General features: G+C 49.3%; 1 protein-coding gene and 1 pseudogene across 1 annotated transcript; both read left to right on the top strand.

Moving 5' to 3' along the window:
* Positions 1 to 649: 649 nt before the first annotated feature.
* ISX (intestine specific homeobox) lies at positions 650 to 15,033 on the top strand. The gene is made up of 5 exons (XM_033116730.1): positions 650 to 730; positions 1,293 to 1,608; positions 10,390 to 10,541; positions 12,283 to 12,399; positions 13,287 to 15,033. Exons 1-5 carry the CDS (start codon positions 650 to 652, stop codon positions 13,524 to 13,526), a joined length of 906 nt encoding a protein of 301 aa, XP_032972621.1. The 3' UTR covers positions 13,527 to 15,033.
* LOC117028326 (polycomb group RING finger protein 6-like) overlaps positions 13,534 to 21,698 on the top strand; it is a 22,735-nt pseudogene continuing 14,570 nt past the window's right edge.

Genomic DNA, 21,698 nt, shown 5'->3' with positions numbered 1-21,698 from the left:
TCAGACAGACTGTGCCACGATACCCACTACATCCCCGCGGCCTGGGGCTCAGTGTCCCCACATAGGCCGTGAGGCGTCACCAGGCCTCTCCAAGCACATCAGAGAGGGACAGCCTGCGGCCAACACCCAGCAGACTGTGCCCTGGCCCAGCCTCCAGCACATATGAGCCCCATTACACGCTCCTGGCTGAGTAAACACATTTTATTGGGCCTGGGACACTTCCTGCCATCCTGCTTCCACCTCCCCTTGTCCTGCGCCAGCCTGGCCAGTTCCCAGCACAGCCCCTCCCCAAGCCCCCCAAACTCATCCTTTCGCTCCCCTCTGCCCCTGCCCCTTTTCCCTGACACCTGCGTCCCCAGCCTTAAGGAGGGTGGAGAGTTTCTTATCAGCCGTTTTACTGCCCCCTCCTCCCTGGTTACACAGTCATTGGGAGCAGAGCTCCTGGCAAGTACAGGTCAGCCTGTCAGCTCCCAGCCAATGGTTTATGGGCAGAGAGACAGGCTCCTTTCAGTGCTATCTCGGGAGGCAGGTAAGGGGTGTGCAAGCACGAGAGAAGCAGGAAGCATCCCCAAAAGCAAGGAGAGGCACCGCACACAGGCCAGGAGCCGGTGCAGGGACTTGTGAAGGGAGGTCGGGGACAGGAGAATGGATGTCAGCCCAGAGACCCCGGGAGGCTGAGACCGGAGCACTAAGCCCGGCCCCATCACAGAGGCGGCCTGACAGTGACCCAGTGACCCCTCCCCGAGCCTCCACCTGCAGGACAGCAGAAGCACGAGCACTCCAGAGGGCGGATTCTGGAGTCTGGACACAGCAGAACTGAGAGAAGTCCAGAAGGGTTTCTGGGAACACCCTCAAGCTGCACTGGGACCCCAGGGTGGCACTCCAGCCTTCCAGAGGCCTGGCTGGAGCCAGCAAGAAAAGACCACACACAAGAGCTCCTCTGGGGGCAGGCTTTCTCCTCCTTCCAGCTCGATGCCCTGTTACCCACTGGCAGTGACCTCGGGACCCCTGGCCTAGGCTGGAGACTGAGGCCGACCACCCAGAGAAGACTCTTTGCAGTAAAACTGAACCCAATTTGGCAATGGTAACTCCCTTGACATCGCCCCGGCGAGGTCTCTGAGCCTGTGGGCACAGGGCACAGCCCATTCCAGCTCTCCCCATGTGACCTGCCTCCTTGATCCCAGGGGTCATTTGAAGTGGCCCATGGAAGTCCCCGGGAAGACAGAATCGTGCTTGGATAACCCGACGTGAGGCTCCCGGTTCTCCACCTCCGCTTGCCCTCCTGATTCCAGGAGTCTCGGGGAAGGAAGTACGCCACCCTCCACCCTCATCACCCTGGGCGCACACGAAGCCCCCTCCTGCCCCTCCTCGCCACCCTCGGAGAGTGCTGGGGGGGCCCTGCTCTCTGCAGGGCTATGGAGAGGAAGGACTCAGAGTGCTGCGAGGCCCCAAAGAAGCGGGGCCTGTCCTTCTCCATCGAAGAGATCTTAAAGAGGCCCGCCGAGAGCAGCGACGGAGTCAGGCCGGAAAGGGCAGGTGGGCAGGGCACCAGCCAAGCAGCAACTACAGCCTCCGGACTAGGCAGGCCCCCACAAGACCAGTCCCAGGGTAAGTGTCTTCTGGTCATTTCTTATCCATTCCTGCGTCTCTAAGACCGAGCTGGGCTCAGGCAGAGAGAAGGCTGCTACATACCAACAGAACAGAGGGCTCTAAAATTCAGAGATGCAAGGCGCTGGGCTGGTTGGTGCTTTACTATCGAGCCCAGAACTGTGGTGGTTCAGGGGCGACACCAAGGCTCAGTTAGTTGCAGAATGCAGGGACCCAGGGCTTGTTCCTGTAACCCAGCTACCCCGAGAATGCTAGTTCCCATTTATTTATTCAGCATTTACAATGTGGTCGGTGGGCCCTGACCTGGAGGCTGTACAAGCCTCCTCTCCAACTTTAGTGAAAAAGCATAATCGTCATAACTGGACAGATGCAGAAACTAATCTATGAAGGGGAAGAGGTGGACGGTGACCCCAAGTTCCACAGCTAGTAAGCAGAAGCCCCGAGAACAGGGCCTGGTTCTGGCTGCCCGCAGACACCTGCTCAGCCGGGTATATTCTCCTTCTTAAGCAGAGTTCAGCCTGCTCAGATCCTAGTGGCTGAAGCTTTGCCTGGGATCTGCCCACCCTGAGCACCACCAGCACCACCACCCCACAGGCCAGTGGCCCACCCCAGGACCTGTCCCCAAATAACAATGAGCAGGTCCCAGGCCCCTCCCTAACAGTCAGTTTGAGGAAGGACTCTGAGGTGGACACGTACACCCTGCCAAGAGTCAGGAATCCATGACATCAGTCTCTACCCAGGCCTGTGTGACCGCAGGGAAGTCCCTTTCCAGCTGACCTCAGCTTTTTCCTCAGAGAAACAGTTGAGTGAAGGAGGAGGAAGCCGAGGTAGTTTCAAGCCTCCACTGGAGTCTGACAGTCAACGAGTCTGGAGGATCCCACGTGAGGCTCCCAGTTCTCTCCCCTTTTCCACCCCTTTACTACAAGGAAAGGTTGGAAAGGAAGCTCAGAGGAGCCCGTGATGTCCTCTCTTCCCACACAGACAGCCCCACTCCCTCCTCCCAGTAGAGTCTCCCAAGAGGGGGGCTGTCCCAAGCTGAAAGCAAAGGGGAAAGCCCTGAAGGCGACTTGTCCCCAGGGAGCGGGTGGGTTTCCCTGTAGCTGACTCTATCAATGGGAAAGGTTAATTTTCAGAAGTTCTTTAGTATCTTCCAGTGAATTAAATGAGCATTCACAGAAACAATTCTTCTGGGAGTCTAACCTCAGTCTCTCCTGCTGCCGCTACATAAAATCCATAACTGCCCTCTCTGTCCTAATGAGAGGGAAAGAGGCAGGTGGGCGAGAGGATAGGGGAGGAGAGGTCTGATTCCACCCCCCCACCCCAGAGGCTTCCCTTTCCCTAGCCTGAAGGCAAAAAGGCGGCCACTCATCCTAAACCTCCCCTGAGACGCTGGTATGTTCCATGTCAGCTACCCTGCTGCACCCAGAGTGGACCCCCAGGAAGTGCTTGCCAAAATTGCAGCCGTAACACTAGACAGTGCCCCACGGCTCTCATGCACTCTCATGACCACTCTTCCATTGAATTGTCACAGTTGTCACCTTATAGATGATAAACCAAGAAGAAAAGACAAGTCATCTGCAGAAACTACATGAGTGGTTAGCACTAGAATGGCCCCCTGGAGAGCTGAGAGCATCCCCTCTAGATTATTCCCGAAGGTGGTGTAAATCCATCTATCTCCCACTCTGCTGGAATTCCGAATTTCCAAGACTAGTGCAGGTCCCACTGGTGGTTTTCCAGATAACTCTGAGGGCCACAGAGAAAGATGATTTATGTCCACAGTTTTAATTATTTCTACACTAAACTTCTGCTTAGGATGTTACCCATTCATGGTCATGACCTAAGGTTTTGTTTTAAAAATAAACCTATTGAGGTAAACAAAAAGCCTATTTGGGAAAATGCTGAGCAAATAATAATACAGATGGGATGCCCGCATGTCAGAAACTAGAGGTAACTGGCAGAAACTGCAAATGAGCTGGAGTGTGTGAGACGCTGGGCGAGGAGAGCTGGGAGCTGGAATTCCAGAACCGTGGCCTCTACGCCCCAGGCTGGCACCAACTCACAGGAGGACCTCAGGCAAGCCGCCTCCATCTCTGGGCCTCTGTTTCCCCATCTGGAACACGAAAGAGCAGAGCTGGAACATTCCTGAGGTCCCTCCCAGCTCCGACAGGCCATGACCAATTCCACAACAAACTGGTTGCTGAAAAGCCTTGCAGGTTTCACTCATGGTCATTTTCAAAGACAGAAGCTTCCTCTGGGAAGAGGGGGGTCTCCATACCATGCAGGGCCCAGCAGAGTGACGGGGAGGCGCAGGCCAGAGGGCAAACCGTCTCGCCAGCCTCTTCCTCCCCCTGTCCTCACAGGAGCCCCCACTAGCCCAGGGCTGTTGGCTGCAGCTAAGGCCTCTCCACATCTCTGTCCCATTTTCCTGCTGGCGTGCAGGACCCCTCGGGGAATGGAAGGCAGTGGGACCAGAAATGGTGTGTCCAGCGCCCTCTGCCACCCCAATAATAACAGTAGAGGAATAAACTCTTTGTCTCCACTGACCACTGAAAGGGCTTTGTGGAGCAGCTTTGGAGGTTGACTGGCGAGCATTACCTGTAGGGAGCTTGTGAAATTGCAACATTCCAGACATGGCATCCAAGACTCTCGGTCTAGGCTGGGGCCCAGGAACTCACATTCTAACAAGCTTCCCCAAAAGATTCGGATGTAGGTGGTCCAAGGACCGCTCTTGGTGGAGGCTGGTCCCGAGCTACGGAGCAGATACCTCCAAGACTGGGGCCAGGCCAGAGCTCTGCCTCCCTGGAATGTCATGGCAGGGACCAGGGACACCATTCTCCGCATCTTCCCATTCTCACAGGGGCCCTCGTAATCTAAGGCTTGGACCCTCCCGGGTCTCCAGCCAATGGAAAAATCCAAGAGGGTCTCCCAACTTGAAAGGATGCTGAGCCCAGCCGACTGCTCGCTCCACCTGAGAGAGGCAAGGCCCCTGAAGCCAGGGGACCCTTCAAAGTCAAGGGATACTCAATCAGGAAAAAGCCCCTATGTACGGGAGGCTCAGGCCCTGGGAAGAGAGGGACCACCTCTGCACCTTTCCCACCGACAACCCTCTGCCAGGAAACTGTGACACCCGGGGGAAAGGGGACAGGAATGTGGGCAAGGAAGAGACCACCTCAGTGGGTAAACCGGTGTGGTCTCTGGCCTGTGGGAAGCCCAGATATAGTCCTTTGTACGTGAGCCATTCGGTCACCAGTGAATTATTGCAGAGGGCTTCTCTGGGCCAGACTGGGGGCTGACACGATGAAGGTGAACAGAACCAGACACACTGACCGCCCACCTGCAGCAGGGTGGGGTCAGCAGCAATCAGAGCCTGGGGACACCACCTCGGGGCAGTGCTGACTTCTGCCCATCGTGTCTAGTGGAGATGACATGGTGGCATTCTTGGGATTTGAGGAATATCCTATAGCAATGGTCAGCAAAATTTTTCTACAAAAGGCCACTTTACGCTTTAGGGCTAGATGGTCTCCGTTGCAATGCCTCAACTCTGCTGTCATAGCTGAAAAGGAGACAGTGTGTAAATGAGTGGGTATGTGTATGTTCTAATAAAACTTTATTGACAATAATAAGCAGAGGGCCGGATCTGTCCTCGGGTTGTAGTTTATCAACCCCTAACTTGTTGGTGTGACATTCAAAGTCCTTCCCAGACTGTTCCTGCTGGTCCCCAGATTCATCTCCCATTACATCCTTCCTACCCCCTACTCTACTCTCCAGGCACATAGAGCTCTCTATCTTCCAACCTTTCCTGTCCTCTGAATGCCTCCAAACCTTCGCCCTTTAGAAGCCTCTGCTCCCTCTCCTTCCTTCTTTTCTTCTTTCCCTTTTCTTCCCCTCTGTGTTAGTTTCTTGTGGCTATTGGGACAAATTACCACAAACTGAGTGGTACCAGGGGTTAGGATTTGGAGGCACACGATTCAACCCATCTTCCCTCACCTCTTCATTTTCCTCTGTCTCCTCTCTTTTCCCTGTCACCCTCCTCTTTCTCCACTCCCGCCCCCCCCTCCACCCCCCTCAGCGCCTACTGCCCAGAACCAAAGGCTCTGCTCTGCTCCAGGCACAGGAGAGGGAGCCTAGGCTGAGGCTGTGGCCAAAACCTACAGCGGGTCTCGTGGTTCATCATTCTGGCTCTGGGCCTCAGACCCGTAGAGCCAGAGAACAGACAGGGCCGGAGGACACAGCCAAAACCTTCTACTTCTCCCAGGAGAAGTGTGGTTTGGTCTCTCTCCACCGGACAGGATACCCTCTCAGTTTCTGCCACCAGAGCCACAACCTAAGGTGGCCATGGGGTCATTCCCGCAGGGCTGGGGGCACCTGGAGGCTAGTTCTAGAAATGAGAACCTGACTCCGGCCCTGTGGGAATACAAGGAAGTGCAAGGTTTGACTCCTGCTTGCAAGTAAACTACCTGAGCACAGGTAGTTTATTTGGGGCGTGCAAAGAACACCAGCAGGGAAAGAACAAAATAAGACAAAGAAAGAAAGACAGTGAAGAGAGGGCATATGATGAAGCCAGTGACCATTGCGAGAAACTGAGACTTAAATCCTTTAGGAAACGGAGCAAATATACTCCTCGGAATTATCGGGGCTTTTTAGCCCAGAAATACACATCCTGGCAGGAGGAAGTTGACAGGGAGCATAGATCTGAGGTATGCAAGCAGGGCGGTGACAACATTACCATAGTAACAGGACCCCAGAGTGTCAGGAGAAATCCAAGTGGACGAGTGGACAGAGGAGGCTCAGAGCCTTGGCTGTAACTGAAATTCGCTTCCTCCGTGTACGTACGTACGTACGCTGCATCTAGGCATGCAGTGTGAGCTGCTGGATGCCACCTGAGTGGCAGGCATATCTATTGCTGCACAGCGAATTATCCCAAAACTTAGTGGCTTAAGATAACCATAAGCACGTATCATCTCATTCAGACTCTGTGGATCAGGAATCTGGGAGTGACTTGTCAGGGGGTTCTGTCTCAGGGTCCCTCATGAGGTCGCAGTAAAGATGTTGTTTGGGGCTCCAGTCACCTGAAGTCTGGGCTGGAATAAAAGGGATTTATTCCCATGGCCGGTGAGTTGGCACCAGCTGCTGGAGGAGGCCTCAGTTTCTCCCCAGGTGACGTTCTCCTCATGCCACTTGAGTGTCCTCCCAAAATGGCAGTGTCTCTCTGGGCAAATGATCTGAGAGAGAAGGAGCCAAGTCGAAGCTGCCTCCTCTTGTGACCCAGCCTGAGAACGTTCATGGCAGCACCGCCACTGTTCTCCATTGGCTGTGGGCGACACCGAGGTGGCCCCACATTAGAGGAGGAAAGAATTCAAAGGGTTCTATCTTAAAGCCACCACAGGTATTAGTTGGGAGTGGAGACGACACAGCGAGCAGAACACCCAAGTACAACCCTGCCCTCATCTAGTTCTAGTCTCGCAGGGACAACAAACAACCATCTACTAATCACCGATGAAAGCACAAGGACAGCTGGGATAAGTGCTGGGGAGCGGGCGACACGGGACTCGGACAGCCTGTTCTAAGGGAGGTTTGGCCTGTCAGGGAGGCCAGCGATGGCTTCCCGGAGGTCACGGCCGGTGCTGTGGGCACGAGGGAGCTGCAGAATCAGGCTGCAGAGAAGAGGCACGTCTGCCCGGACACTCCTGCCCTGCATCCCACCTGTCATGTCCAGGAGGTGTCCCCAGCCTGCAGGAGGGCTCCCAAGGGTGCCCTGGATCTCCTCCAGGACCAACCCCCTGACTTAGGAAGCCAAGGACACTGCATTTCAGAGACTTCTCCCAGTGACAAAGCCCCGGGACCTTTAGCTGAGCAGCCAGGGCCCATTAGCAGACCGCAGAGAAGGCACAATCAGGGAAGGGAACCGAGCACGGAGAAACATAGGTTTATAATTAGGTGGCCTAATCACCTGTGTAAATTGTGTATTTCTTATGATCGATGTGCTAAACGGCTCAGGTTTAATTAAGTTCTGCTGACTCGTTCTCTTTGAAGACCCACTGAAGTGAGATCACAGCTTGCACAGTGAATAAGGGGGACAGGAGCAAGTTGAAAGGGGGGCAGCTTCCCATCGCCTTCCTCACTGTCTCCCTGCCACCCCACGTGGCCTCCCTGGGTGCCCTTGGTCAGCACTGTGGTTGGGCTGTGCTGTGGGCAGCAGCTCTGGGCTTCTCTGCCTGGTCCGGAGATGCCGGCCTGGACAGGAACTCAGGGATCTTCTCACTCCCAATCCAGTGCTCCCTCCAGGGCTCCGATGACCAAGTCCTCTCTGAATTGGGGCCCGGAAGACCCCAGCCTTTCCTGATGATTAAGAATCTTATCTCGTGTGTGGGGTGCCCCATCTATGACCTGGTACTTCCAGCGTCCTGTTTAATGAGGTCCAAATAGCTACAGGCTGAGTTCTGTGTTCTGTGGGCAGGGTTCCATATTCCGGTCTGTTGGTCTGCCTTCTCTCCCACGATTCCTCTCTCTTATACCCCCTGTGGTCTGTACCCCAAGCGTCAGCCCTGCTGACCCTCTTACCCTATCCCTAGCGCTGCCTCCTCCTGCATATGGTGGGAAAACCAAAGTGCGGACCCTCATACTTCCTGAGCCGACCGTTCAGACACTGCCCTTCCCCACCCCTCCCTGCCCTGTGCATCACGGGCAGGTCCACTCTGCTCTGAGTCACCAGCCAGGGCTCCTCAGCACCATCCTCTCCGTCGGACGTCCTCCTCCTCCTCAGGCACCAGCACAGACATGGCATGGGCCGTCTACCCTTCCTCTTCCTTGCACTGTACTTCCAGTTTCCCTGATGCCAAAAAAGTCGGCTCTGTGACTAACAGATACTCACTCTCCTAGAGATACATGGCGATTAGAGGAAATTGCAACACAGGGAGAAGGTTACTGGGAGTTTACATGATGTTGTCATGTGCGTTTTCTTTAAATCCCCTGGACCACAGGTATATCCCCTCTCCAGCTAGCAACTGTACTTCTTCCTCCACATTCCCAGCAAGGCTCCTTGAAGGGCTGTCTACAGCGGCCACCTCCTCTGCTTCACCCCCCCTCCTGTCCTCCTGAGCCCTCTGCCACCTGGGCCCTCACTGCCTCTGCTCTGTGAGAACGGCCATCGTTAAGGTCCTCGGCAGAGCCAGGTTCCACGACCACTCTTCTGTCCTCGTTGTAATGAATCTGTTCACAGCCTGGACACAGCTGAGCCTTCCTTCTTCCTGAAAGAGTCTCTTCCCCGGGTGTCCGCATCACTCACCTTCGTCACTTTCCTTCTACCTCACAGACTGCCTTCTTGGTCTCCATCATCGGCTTCTCTTGGCTCCCACATTGGCGGCTGCACCTGAGTGGTGGAGGGGCCCCAGGCTTACTCTTAGAGCCCACACACACACACACACACACACGCTTCTCCACCTACACTTCCTGCTAAATGATCTCACCTAGTCCCCTCACTGCAAAGGTCAAAGATAGGCTGATTCCCAGACACGACCCTCAGCCTGAGCTCCCCTTTGCCCTCCAAATATATATGCATCTGCCTGGTCAATAGTTTCCTTTGAACAACCAATAGGCATCTGAGATTTGACGTGCCCAAATCAAATACCCGATCTCCCTATCTCACACACACACTCACACACACACACATGCCTGGCTTCAGGGCATGTGTGTGACTAGTGTAATTGCACAAGGTGCACTCAGAAGGGATTTCATGGTTTAATGCTTATGATCACTATCTTGAAATTCTTTCTAATTTTTATGTTTGAATCTGTGTGTTGTAAGTGAAGTCCAATGAGACCATTAGACTTCACCCACCAGGGGCCTAGATCCTCGATTCGTGCTCATCCCCTTCCCTGGGATGGGCTCATAGCCACCACTTTTCCTACCTGGGACCAGTGACTACTGCCTCCTCCATCCTGGGGTGGACGAAGGGGCCAGGCGTGTGTGTGAGGACGGTCAAGGTCAGGCATACACCCCCAGGCACCAAGTGGAAGGGTGGTCCTTGGGTCCCTGTAAGGGTGCACACTGTCCGTTAGTATCCCTATGCCCGAGGGAACACGGCCTTAACTAACACATACACACCCTGACAGGTCAGAAAGAAGACTGAGGAAGAAAGGAAAAAATCTTCCTTCCTGCTTTTTGAACAAGGGTCCCACATTTTCATTTGGCACTAGGCCCCACACATGATGTAGGATGTAGTTGGCCCTGAGTGGACATGAGGCTGGACCAGTGGTTGGAAAAAGGTTGCCAGGGGCTGACTGTTGTGGGGTTCAGTCTTTACTTTGCAGACCAAGGTTGGGAAACTTTTGCTGTAAAGAGCCACATGGTAATTATTTTAGGTTTTGTGGGCCTTATGGTCTCTGCTGCTATAGCATAAAAGCAGCTACAGATGGCACATAAACCAATGAGTGGGGCTGTGTCCCAATAAGACTTAACTGACAAAAACAGACAATGGGCTGGATTGGGCCCGCAGGCTATAGCTTGCCATCCCCTGTTGTAGACAAAGGGGAGCCATGGAAGGCATCTGAGCAGGGAAGGACAATCAAAGGAGTTTCTAGAAGGTTTCCTTGGCCTCACTGTCTAGGATGGATGGGAAGAGGGTCAGCCTAGGGGCAGGGTTTCTAGGAAAAAGAATACTGCAGAACAGCAAGCACGAGGGGCCAAGACCCGGTAGTGGCCGCAGAGGTTGAAAGGGTGGAACAAGGCCACACAAATCCAACACCAAGGTCACTAACACAACTTGGCCCCTCTTCCAATCAGAAGAGAGGAAGAGCAAGAGGAGAGTCCGAACCACCTTCACCACGGAGCAGCTGCATGAGCTGGAGAAGACCTTTCACTTCACACATTACCCAGACGTGCACATCCGCAACCAGCTGGCAGCCAGGCTCAACCTCCCGGAAGCTCGGGTACAGGTACAGCCACCCCCACCCTCAGCCCCCACCTCAAGGCCCCTGGGGCCATGGGTGAGACACTATGGACCCGACACCCTCCGGGATACCCCATCCGAAACTCTCCATTGGCTTTGTCCTATGAGCGTAGTCACATGTGCCAAACATATTCCAGGAAGGGAGGTTACCATAGTTATAAGACGGTTTCTCTCCTTGGGGAGTGGAAATGGCACCGGTGATGGTCCCCGACATCTGCTTCCACACCCTTCCTTTCCACCTGACCACAGTTCTAGAACATATTCACCATGCAGCCTCATTCGCAAAATAGGTCTTGACAATCTAGACCAGGGGTCAACACACTTTCCCTGTAAGGGGCCAGATGGCAATTATGTTAGGCTTTGGAGGCCATATGGTCACTGTCACAACTATTCAACTCGGCCATTGTAGCATAAAAGCAGCCATAGACAATACGTCAAGAAATGAGCATGGCGGTGTTCCAATAAAACTTTATCGATGAACACTAAAATGTCAATTTTGTATAATTTACATGTGTCACAAAATGTTCTTCTTTTGATTTTTTTCCCAGCCATTTAAAATGTAAAAAGCATTCTTAGCTCATGAGCCATACATACAAAAACAGGTGGAAGGCCAGATTTAGCCCACAGGCCTTAGTTTGCCAACCCCTGAACTGGGCCACCTGGGCATCCCTTCGGAGGCGGACCAGAGAGGTGGAAAGGCTTCTGGGTCCATGGTCTGAGACTTGGTTAAAGCACCAACTGCCTAATTTGTCCTCTCATTTCTTCACACCTGAGTATCTATAGCTTCATCCGTGGTTCGAGATACAATAGCCCCTGTCACTAACCAGGGGTATAGGTCCTGCCCTCTTTGCACTTCTCCAGTTTTGCAATCACCATGCTAGCAAACCCAAACCCAATGGTTGCACGGTTGGCACTCTCTCTAACACAGTTTTTTAAGTCATTCATTTTTGTTTTTTAAAAATTTGATGGGCTCATTTAAATGCAAAATCAGAGCCAGGGCCCAGGTCAACATTCCACTCTTCACTTTAACCCAACCTGCTTTTCTTCTGGCTATGAAGCACCCCGGTCTAGACTTCCCCCTTTTTTCTTCCCATTTGGAATCAGTCACCAGCTATGTGGGTGGCACCTGCCGCTCAGAATTCAGCAGCTGCCTCAGCAAAATGACCAAGTCCAAATGGCCATGTGTCCAAGACCCTCAGGGCCCTCAGGAATACAGGGAACTGTCAGTGTTCCCGTAGATGCCAAGGGGCTCGTGGGGATTGCAAACCGGTGGCCCACCAGGAGGAAACAGCCCACAGGTGGTTTCTATTTGATCTGCACAGTATTTTAAAACTCAGAGCTTTCACATAAAAATCAAGATTTCTGCCTTAGAAATTGGTTGAGCCTGCAAGGCTGGGCACACATTTCCACATGGACGCTGTTGGCTGCAGCCGAGAGGCTGGCCCCTTTATGTTCTGTTCACCGCCGACCCCACCACCACAAATCCTGCACCACCCAGCTGCTTCACTCCCGGATGGGTCCCCAGCCCTGCAGGCTCTGAGAGTTGTGATCCCCAATCCGCTCTCAGAAGGTTGACCTGCAGAGCCAAAGAAACTCTGGATGCCATGGAGCCTTCTAACCTGTAAAGTGCCGGTCCCTTGGAAGATGTCATTATATACACATTTGGGGGGGTACACGATGGAGAAAACACATGTTGCCTATCTCCATCCTCTCTCTTCCTCTCCCAGATCTGGTTCCAGAATCAGAGAGCCAAGTGGCGGAAGCAGGAGAAGATAGGCAGCCTTGGGGCTTCGCAGCAGCTGAGTGACGCCAACTCAGCCCTGGCCACAAATCCGGACATGGGTGTGAGTGGCTGAGGCACCGAGGAGTTTGGCGGGGGGTCCACTGTCTGGGAAGATCCCACGCAGACTCAGATGAGAGGAAACACCTCGGGGCTCTGTCTATAGTCAAAGGTGCAAGGGGAATTCTTTTAGAAAGAGCATGGGCAAGGATGTTCTAGAAGTCCGTGGGACCTGGGACAAGTCACTGTCGCATTCTGTCCCCACGTTCTCACCCACAGAGTGACAATCACAGTGCCTCTTCCTCCTCTGGGGACTGGCTTGTATTACTTGTGCACAACTTCACAGTTTACAGAATAGAGTCACGGAGTAAAGGGTGGTACACAGAAGTCACACACTTTGGCTCCAGAGTCAGACTGCCCGGGTTCGAATCCCAGCTCTGCGCTGAGCAGCAGGGTGGCCTGGAAGAGTCCCTGTGCCCTTCAGAGGACAGTAATAGTTTTGATGAGGATGAAATGACTGAGTTGTGAAGTGAACATGCTTGGTACATAGGAAGTGCTCCTTCAGTATTAGCTGAAGGCAACACATACTTGGGGTGTGTACCAGCTGCCCCATTCTGGGGAGACAGCACTACACAAAATAGTCCTATGGCTAAAGGTTTGTGCAGACCTGCAGTAATGCTATGAGGCAGGATTTTTTTTATCTTTTTTTTTTTTTGGCTAATGCGGAAACTAGGCTCGGAGAAGCAAAGTGACTTTTCCACATCAAGCAATTGCTGTAAATGGTGGGATGAGGACCAGGGTTTCTGGCCCCCAGGGCACACACTTCTCCCCAGGTTGGTCCCCCTACCCAGTCCAAGCTGCCTGAGTCATGGGGGGAAAAGTTGGGAAGCTGTAGGACAGCCCAGGGTGAAGCTTAGTACTCACTTCTCTCCTGACCTCTCCTTGTGACAGGGTCCCCTGCTGCTGCCCCCTGCACTGCCCAGGCTGGCTCCTCCCCCGGGCTGTTATCCACCGGCTCAGGGTCAGCTGGCCTCTGCCTGGTTCCCTGCCTGGATCACCCTCCTCCCACGCCACCCATGGGAGACACAGCCGCTCCCAGGCCCTCTCATCCAGCAGACCTGCGCTCCGACACTCTGCTGCCTCCCCCCTCTGCACACCAAATGGGGCAGCATCTGTGCCACTTCCACATAGGGACCAGATGGACATTCTCTCCCCGGTGGAGCCGCTCTCCTCTCCAGGGGAAGGTACGTGGCAGGAAGGCACCCAGGCCTCGGAGGAAATCAATTTCATGATCCAAGGATGGCCCACAGCCCAGGAAGCCCCCCCAAGTATACCCCATGGAAGGCTGCATCAGACTCAGCAGCAAGGTGGCCAGTGAAGGTGGCCCTCCTGGCTCAACGACAGAGGCTGTGTCAGATCTCAGGATGAACTCTGGGACGAGGAGGTCATCCTCTTGCACCTATACTTCCTCTAACTTGCTGTGTGACCTCCAGCCAGTCACTCACCCTCTCTGGACCTCATTTATACTATGAGACAGTTGGGCAAGATGACTTTTGAGGTCCCTTCTGGCCTGTACTTTGTGAAGTGAACCATGGTGAGAGCAGAGGCATAAAAAACCCAAGGAGATGATGTTTGTTCTTTCATTCATGACACATTTCTTGAGCACCTACTGTGCGCTCCATAAATGGAACTGGATATTGCCATGAACAGCCGAGGCTCTGCCCCTACGAGCTCAGTCCAGGTTGGTCAAAAGGATAGTGCTGACCTTCCCCTGTGAGCAGAACATTCGTCAGTGACCTTGCAATGGGCCCATGTCTACTCCTTCTGGGCTCTGATAGGAATGTCTTAAAGAGAGAGAGAGAAATATAGGAACATTTTTTTAAACTTCTAAATGGCATTTGGTGTCTTTGGTTATTCCGTTGAATGGGGGAGGAATGTTGTCATTTCTGATCCGAATGAAGAGAAGGACAGCAAGTTCTTTTCAGAGTTAATTTCCTGGGACTCGTGTGAGGGGCCCAGCGGCAAGGCCAGCCTCACTCTATCCTGAAAAGCCTAGGGTTTCGCTTGACTCTGCTGTTTCCTTGCAGTGAGGCCTTGGGCAAACCACACGCCCTGTCTGATCCTCAGTTTTGATGTCTGTAAAATGTCCTGTCTACCCGGCCTGCCTCACACTCTGAAAAGAAGCAAAAGTGCTTTGCCAGGTGTGAGGGCCAGGCCCATTGTGGAGTGATGTTGTCCCCATTCCACCAGAAAATGGCTGTTCTGAGTCCCAGGCTGGGACCACTCACTCCTGCTTAGAGGGCGGCGTCTATTGACCTTCCCTTCAGCATGAGTGTTGCTGAGAAGTGCCCTGCTGGGGGAGAACAGGGCCTGCTACCCTGAGCCGGGCAGACTGGAATGACCTCTGTGTGCAGTCCTGGAACTCCTAGGAATCTGCCCCACTTCCCAGAACCCCCGCAATCTGAGAAGCAGAGCGACTTTTCTACATCAAGCAATTGCTGTAAATGGTGGGATGAGGACCAGGCTTTCTGGCCCCCAGGAGTCAGATGGGGAACAGGGAAGCCTGGGTCGTACTCCTGCACTCTCTCTCATTTGCTGCATAACCTTGCCATTTGATCTCTGGGCCTCAGCTTTCTCATCTGTAATCGGAGACAGCAATGCTATTAATACCGTGTTTCCCCGAAAATAAGACCTAGCCGGACAATCGGCTTTAATGAGTCTTTTGTAGCAAATATTAATATAAGACCTGGCATTATATTATATTATATTATATTATATTATATTATATTATATTATACCCGGTCTTATAGTAAAATAAGACTGGATCTTATATTAATTTTTGCTCCAAAAGGCGCATTAGAGCTGATTGTCCAGCTAGGTCTTATTTTTGGGGAAACACGGTAGCTCTGTCTTCAGGCAAGCAATATGCGGGAACCACAGCCTACAGCGCAGATGTGAATGTGCTTTGCAAACTTAGAAGTGCCAAATCGTCCCGAGCCCTGAATGGTATTACTGACACCTAGTCTCCAGCAAACTCTGGATGAAAAGAGAAGGCTAGGGATTCAGGAAGCAAAAGAGTCAGTTAAGAAACAAAGGCTCCTAACAAACAATATAGCTCCTAACTTACTGACTCCAGTAGCAGGTACCTCTTTTGCGGCCCTGAACTCAAATGTGCAAAATGTAATTTTTTATCATTTTGCTACTGGATTTCTATGTTGTTGGCAGAAATTTGATTCTGGTGGCTTCTGTATTATGATTCCTCCAACACTCAGGTTTAAACTCGGGCACATTTGAGATCACTGTTTCCCTTCTTCCTACCGGGTCTTCACCAGGTGGAGGGTGGGATTAGGAAAGTGTTTATACAAATGGTACTGTAGTCTCTTGAGGGAGGGGGTGTCCACTTCTGAGTCTCTGTCTTTCCCAGCCCCTGCTGGCGTCCACTTCGTGTGCCTCAGCTGGTCTGGCCTGGGTGTGACCCCTCCACCCACCTCATTCAGTACCCTATTGGGGGCTCACTGTACATCCTCTGCTGCAGCCTGCCCACCGCAGTTGTGAAGGCCCCTACTTCCTGTCTCTATCTTCCAGGTCATCTCTCACGGACAGGAGGAAAAGCTGACTGCTCCCCAACAGCCACTGAGGCTGTGGAAGCCCTCAGCCAGGCAGCAGGCTCTCTTTCAAGACGTCTCGCAGCCACTTCCAGACTTGCCACCTCCAGACTTCCAAGTGGAATGGAGAGGCAGGGATGGATCCACTCAGCTCAGGGTCCCTGCATAAGTCTGGGTTCTCCAGAGAAACAGAACCAACAGGAGAGGAGCTATTTGATTGATAGATACATAGATACACAGATAGATACAAAGACATAGAGATAAATAGATATAGAGATAGATATTTTTATAAGGAATTGGCTCTTGGGTTTATAGATGCTGAGAATTCCCGTGACCTGCAGTCGTCAAACTGGAGACCCAGGAGAGAATACGCTCCCGTCTGAGTCCAAAGGCAGGAGACCGATGTCCCAATTCAAACAGCAAATTCTTCCTTCCTCCACTTTTTTCAGGCCTCACGTTCACCCACACTGGGGAGGGCCATCTGCTTCACCCAACCTACCAATTCAAATGTTAATCTTATCTAGAAACACTGTAGAACACACATCCATATGAATATTTAACCAGTTTTCTGGGCACCGTGTGGCCCAGTCAAGTTGATGTGTAAAATTAACCATCACCATCCCCAGTCATATACCCTCCTTCCTCCAGAATCCTCTAGAAACAGAGTTTGACCAGCAGTAAGAAGTTCCTATAGCCAGAATGTTACATCTGCTTCAGCACAGATATAAAAGGTGATTCTGAGGGGCCACCTCTTCCTCTCCAGGAATTTATTTTCCCCCCAAGAACTATTTTATTCCCTTTACCTTGTATCAATGGGGCAAAGGAATCAGTTTAGAAATTCTTGTCAGCTGTGTGACCTTGGGCAAGTGACATGCCGCCCCTGTGTACACGTGCCCTGCAGAACAACAGTGTCTTGTGTCTTAGGGTTTCCATGACAATGAAATAAGTGAGTACATTTTGGCACATGGTAAGCACTCAACACGTGTTAAGATAAAAGTCATTTTCCAACTCTCCCTTCTACTTCTTTTTATTTTTGAATTTGAGCAGCTATTCTGATCCTAGACTCTAGCCCAGGAATTCTTCAACCAGACTTCAGGAGGTCAAGGAACTCTGCAAAGAGTATATGCAAAATTGTGTGTGTCTGTTTGTGTGTTTATTTTTCTCAAAGAAAGGATTCATTGTTTTCATCAGTTTTTCAAAGAGCTCTGGGGCTAAAAATAATAATAATTCCTGTCAAACACCCCTGCATCAGATCCTGACAGGCTCGTATTGAGAGAAGCAAGAGGTCATTTTTTGAAAGATAAAAATGTAAAATGAACAAGAGCCAAAGTTTTATTTAACTCACTAATTAATAAGAGAACTAGTAAGGCATCATAAGAGTTCCAAGGAGAATTCAAAGAACAGACACATATCTAGGCAATCAAGAATGCTGAAATGAATTACAAATAGAGACAAAAAGAGTCCATGGCCACAGGCAAAGAATCAACTGCATCTCCACCAGACACAATCATTTGCATTTCTACAGACAAGAATCATTTGCATTATTACCAGTTTTCTGTACTTTGAAGAGTTGAAAAATAGCTCAAAGACAATACAAGGTGCAGAAATCCTAGAAGAGTGGGCTAGACAGAACACCCAGCAATCTTTTTATGCCTATTTCAAAGTCTTTCACAATTTTTCCTGACCTAAAGTTACTAATCTCTCTGAATCTCACTTTTGTCATCCATTAAATGGGAGTAACAGATCTGCTTCAGAAGTTAGCTGTGAGATTATGTTAGATGATTCAGGTAAAGTGTTTTTGTATTTGTCAAACACTATGAATTTAGGAAATTATTATTTACTGCCTTTCAAACTCCTCTAGAACTCAAGTTTAAAAGTCTGTATCTAGAAAGTGTTTAGAAATTCAGTAACATTTCTTCAATATCTATTGACCTTTGGTAGTTCAATTTTTTTTAATTAAAGTTTATTGGGGTAACAATGGTTAGTAAAGTTATATAGGTTTCAGTTGTACAATTCTGTAATATATCATCTATATGAGATTATTATGCTGAGCGAAATAAGTTAGACAGAAAAAGTCAAGAACCATATGATTTCACTGATATGTGGGATATAAAACCGAAAACAACAAAGGAACAAGACAAATAAAGAAAGAAACCAAAACTCATAGACACAGACGATAGTTTAGTGGTAACCAGAGGGTAAGGGATAAAGGAGGTAGTAGATGAGGGTAGTTCAATTTTTAAAAAGACTACACAAGCCGTAGAACATGGGCAAAGAGCAGAAATAAAAGATTCACAAGAGAAGCATATAAATGGATACTAAACATGAAAATATGCTCAACCTCATCCATAATTTTACAACGTAAATAAAACAGTAATGAAATACATTTTTTTAACCTTTCAGATTGGCAAATATTTTAGTGTTGGTGAGGGGTTGATGAAATAGTCACCCTCGTATATACGGAAGTATGAATTAGTAAATTATTTTGGGAGATAACTCAACAACTAATAATATTCTAAATGCAAATCTCTTTAACCCAGCCGTTGTATTTGCAGGAACTCATCTGATAAATATGCATGCCTAGAAATACTATATATAAGAATGTTCACCGAGGCTTTGTAATAACAAAAACGGGAAACCCCCTAAATAGGACACTGGTTGAGCCAATTACATTCATCCAGCTGTTAAGAATAATGAAAGAGATTGAAATGTACCTCATGGGAAACTATAATTAGACATGTCATTAAGTGGAAAAAGTAAGTGGTAGAACAGTATCGTGATGTCATTTGAGTAAGAAAAGGATGAAGATATCCTTATATATAAAAACATCATCTATATGTTGATGGTTTCTACATACATTAGCTTTTGTCTCTATAACAAATTCCTCCAAAAAACTTCGTTGTTTGCAACAACAGTTTCTTGGCTCAGGACTCTGCTTGACTTGGTTCTTCATCTGGTCTGGCTGACGTGGCTTATCTCAGCTGGGCTTCCACATGGGTCTGTTGTCAGCTGCTCAGTTAAGGCCGCTGTGTGATCTATCAGGTTGTGCAAAAGTAACTGCGGTTTTTGTAATGATTTTTAACCTTCTAAACCGCAATTACTTTTGCACCAACCTAATAGGATGGCCTCACTCACACACAGGTGTGGGTTTGGCAGGCTGTTAGCTGACGTGACAGGGTAACTGGGTCACGTGTCTCTCACGAGGCTCCTTCATATAGCGGTCACAGGAGTCCCAAAGCACAAAGCAGAAAGCACAAGGGCACTCCCAGAGTGAGGGTTCCAAAAAGACAAACACCAGGATCTAGATGCGTATGAAGCCTCTGCCAACATTACTTGCTAATGTCTCATTGGCCAAAGAAAGTCATATGGCCACCCATGGGACCCGTGTGGGAGGGGACAACGTAAGCAAGGGAAGACCAGGAAGTGTGTCTTCAGTGTAACCATCTACCCCCTGGTGCGTGACCCTGAGCAACTTAATTCAAAAAAAAAGGAATTTCCCTGTACTTCACTTTCATCCCCTATAAAGTAACAGAACTAAAATCAATGCTCTTGGCAGGCACTTCTCCTCTCAGTCTTCCTGTGATAACAAAATCACAACGGAAATGAACCTTGAAGATGTCGGCTGAAACAAGATGAAGCTTTACTTTGAATAATATAAAGGTAATATATATTATGGAAAATAATTATATATAAATGTTATGTATATTACATACATTATGTTATATATAATGTATATGTGAATATAATATAAATGTAAGGTTCACTTAGGATCAGAAAACCAAACCAACCAGGAAATTTCATGAAGAGAGGTAGCTTAGCACAGTCCAGGAGAAAAAAGCTTAGGGGATTTATTCAAAGGTGAGCTCAGTGGGAGGTAGTGTGCTGCAACCCCCAAAGGAATCAATGGAGCCTTGAGCTGCATCAATAGAAGCATTAGGTATGAGTGCCTCCGATAAGGGGCTAATATCCAAAATATACAAGGAACTCATACAACTCCACAACAAAAAAACAAACAACCCAATTGAAAAATGGGCAGAGGACCTGAGGAGACATTTCACCAAAGAGGACATACAAATGGCAAATAGACATGAAAAAATGCTCGACATCACTAATCATCAGAGAAATGCAAATAAAAACCACAATGAGATATCACCTCACCCCAGTCAGAATGGCTATCATCAACAAGACAAATAGTAACAGGTGTTGGAGAGGCTGTGGAGAAAAAGGAACCCTCATACACTGTTGGTGGGAATGCAGACTGGTGCAGCCGTTATGGAAGGCAGTGTGGAGCTTCCTCAAAAAATTAAGAATAGAATTACCATATGACCCAGCAATCCCTCTCCTGGGTATCTACCCAAAAAATCTGAAAACATCTACACATAAAGACACATGTGCTCCAATGTTCATTGCAGCTTTGTTTACAGTGGCCAATACATGGAAACAGCCAAAATGTCCTTCTATAGATGAATGGATAAAGAAGTTGTGGTATATATACACAATGGAATACTATTCAGCGGTAAGAAAAGATGATATAGGAACATTTGTGACAACATGGATGGATCTGGAGAGTATAATGCTAAGCGAAATAAGTCAGACAGAAAAAGCAGAGAACCATATGATTTCACTGATATGTGGTATATAAACCAAAAACAACAAAAGAACAAGACAAACAAATGAGAAACAAGAACTCATAGACACAGACAATAGTTTAGTGGTTACCAGAGGGTAAGGGGGGTGGGGGGTGGGAGATGAGGGTAAGGGGGATCAAATGTATGGTGACGGAAGGAGAACTGACTCTGGGTGGTGAACATACAATGGGACCTATAGATGATGTATTACAGAATTGTACACCTGAAATCTATGTAATTTCACTAACAATTGTCACCCCAATAAATTTTAAGAAGAAAAAAGAAAAGAGGAGGTAAAAAGAAGGAAGTGTTGCTTCTTACTTACCCAAATGTTGCTTCTACTTTTTATCCAAATGTGACAAATATATTTATCAATATGCACAAAGCAATTAAAATGCGGGAAGAAACATTTGGGATACAATACAAAGAATTATTAGTCTATTCATCTGCTTTATATTGAGTTAATATACTCTAAAAACGTCTAGGATTGGTCTTGGAATTTGACAGGGTAAAAAGACAGTTAACATAGAAGTTACATATCTGAATTTTTACAGTCTTTGCTTTTTACTGATTTTCTGGAGATCTGGAAGCAGCAAGTGCACTGGATGAAGAATCTGAAGCTCAGAGGTTGGAATCCTGACTGTGTCATTTATCAAGTGTGTGACTCTGGTCAGTTTACTAAACGACTTTGAGGATTAGATTTCTCCTATCTGTGACACAGGACGAGACTGCCCATGTCCTAGGTTTTATGTGGTATGAATTAAATAAATAAGTACAGTGGCCGAGTCACAGCAGCTACTTCGTAACTACCTCCTTAAAAAAAAAAAAAAAAAAAAAATTTCTTTGGTGAAAACAAATGTGAATATGCTACCTTAGTGGTTCTTTTGCTTTTAAATATACTGAAGTTTAAAGGTAGTTTCTATGACAGCCTGGATGCTCATGCATCAGAGCAGTGTTTCTCAAAGTCTGGCTCCGGAAACCCTACGTCCAAATCACCGTGGTGACTGCTTAGCTGTGCACATTCCTGCCCCTCTTCCCAAGTTTCTGACTCCAAATTGTTGGGGAGCTGGGCATGGCACCCTGCATTTTAACAAGTGCTCAGGTCCTTTTCTGGCATGCTAACATTTAAG

Source organism: Rhinolophus ferrumequinum, chromosome 10 (genome assembly GCF_004115265.2).
Source record: "Rhinolophus ferrumequinum isolate MPI-CBG mRhiFer1 chromosome 10, mRhiFer1_v1.p, whole genome shotgun sequence".
Classification (NCBI taxonomy): Eukaryota; Metazoa; Chordata; class Mammalia; order Chiroptera; family Rhinolophidae; genus Rhinolophus; species Rhinolophus ferrumequinum.
The sequence above is the reverse complement of the archived record's forward strand: the minus strand, read 5'-3'. Positions and strand labels throughout refer to the sequence as shown.

What these genes read in the sequence shown, in the direction of transcription:
- ISX (XM_033116730.1), top strand. Translation starts at nt 650, where the DNA reads ATGTCAGCCCAGAGACCCCGGGAGGCTGAGACCGGAGCACTAAGCCCG. An exon ending in GGCGGCCTGACAGTGACCCA is followed by an intron (nt 731 to 1,292) that starts GTGACCCCTCCC and finishes TCCTGATTCCAG; the next exon opens with GAGTCTCGGGGAAGGAAGTA. An exon ending in CCACAAATCCGGACATGGGT is followed by an intron (nt 12,400 to 13,286) that starts GTGAGTGGCTGA and finishes TCCTTGTGACAG; the next exon opens with GGTCCCCTGCTGCTGCCCCC.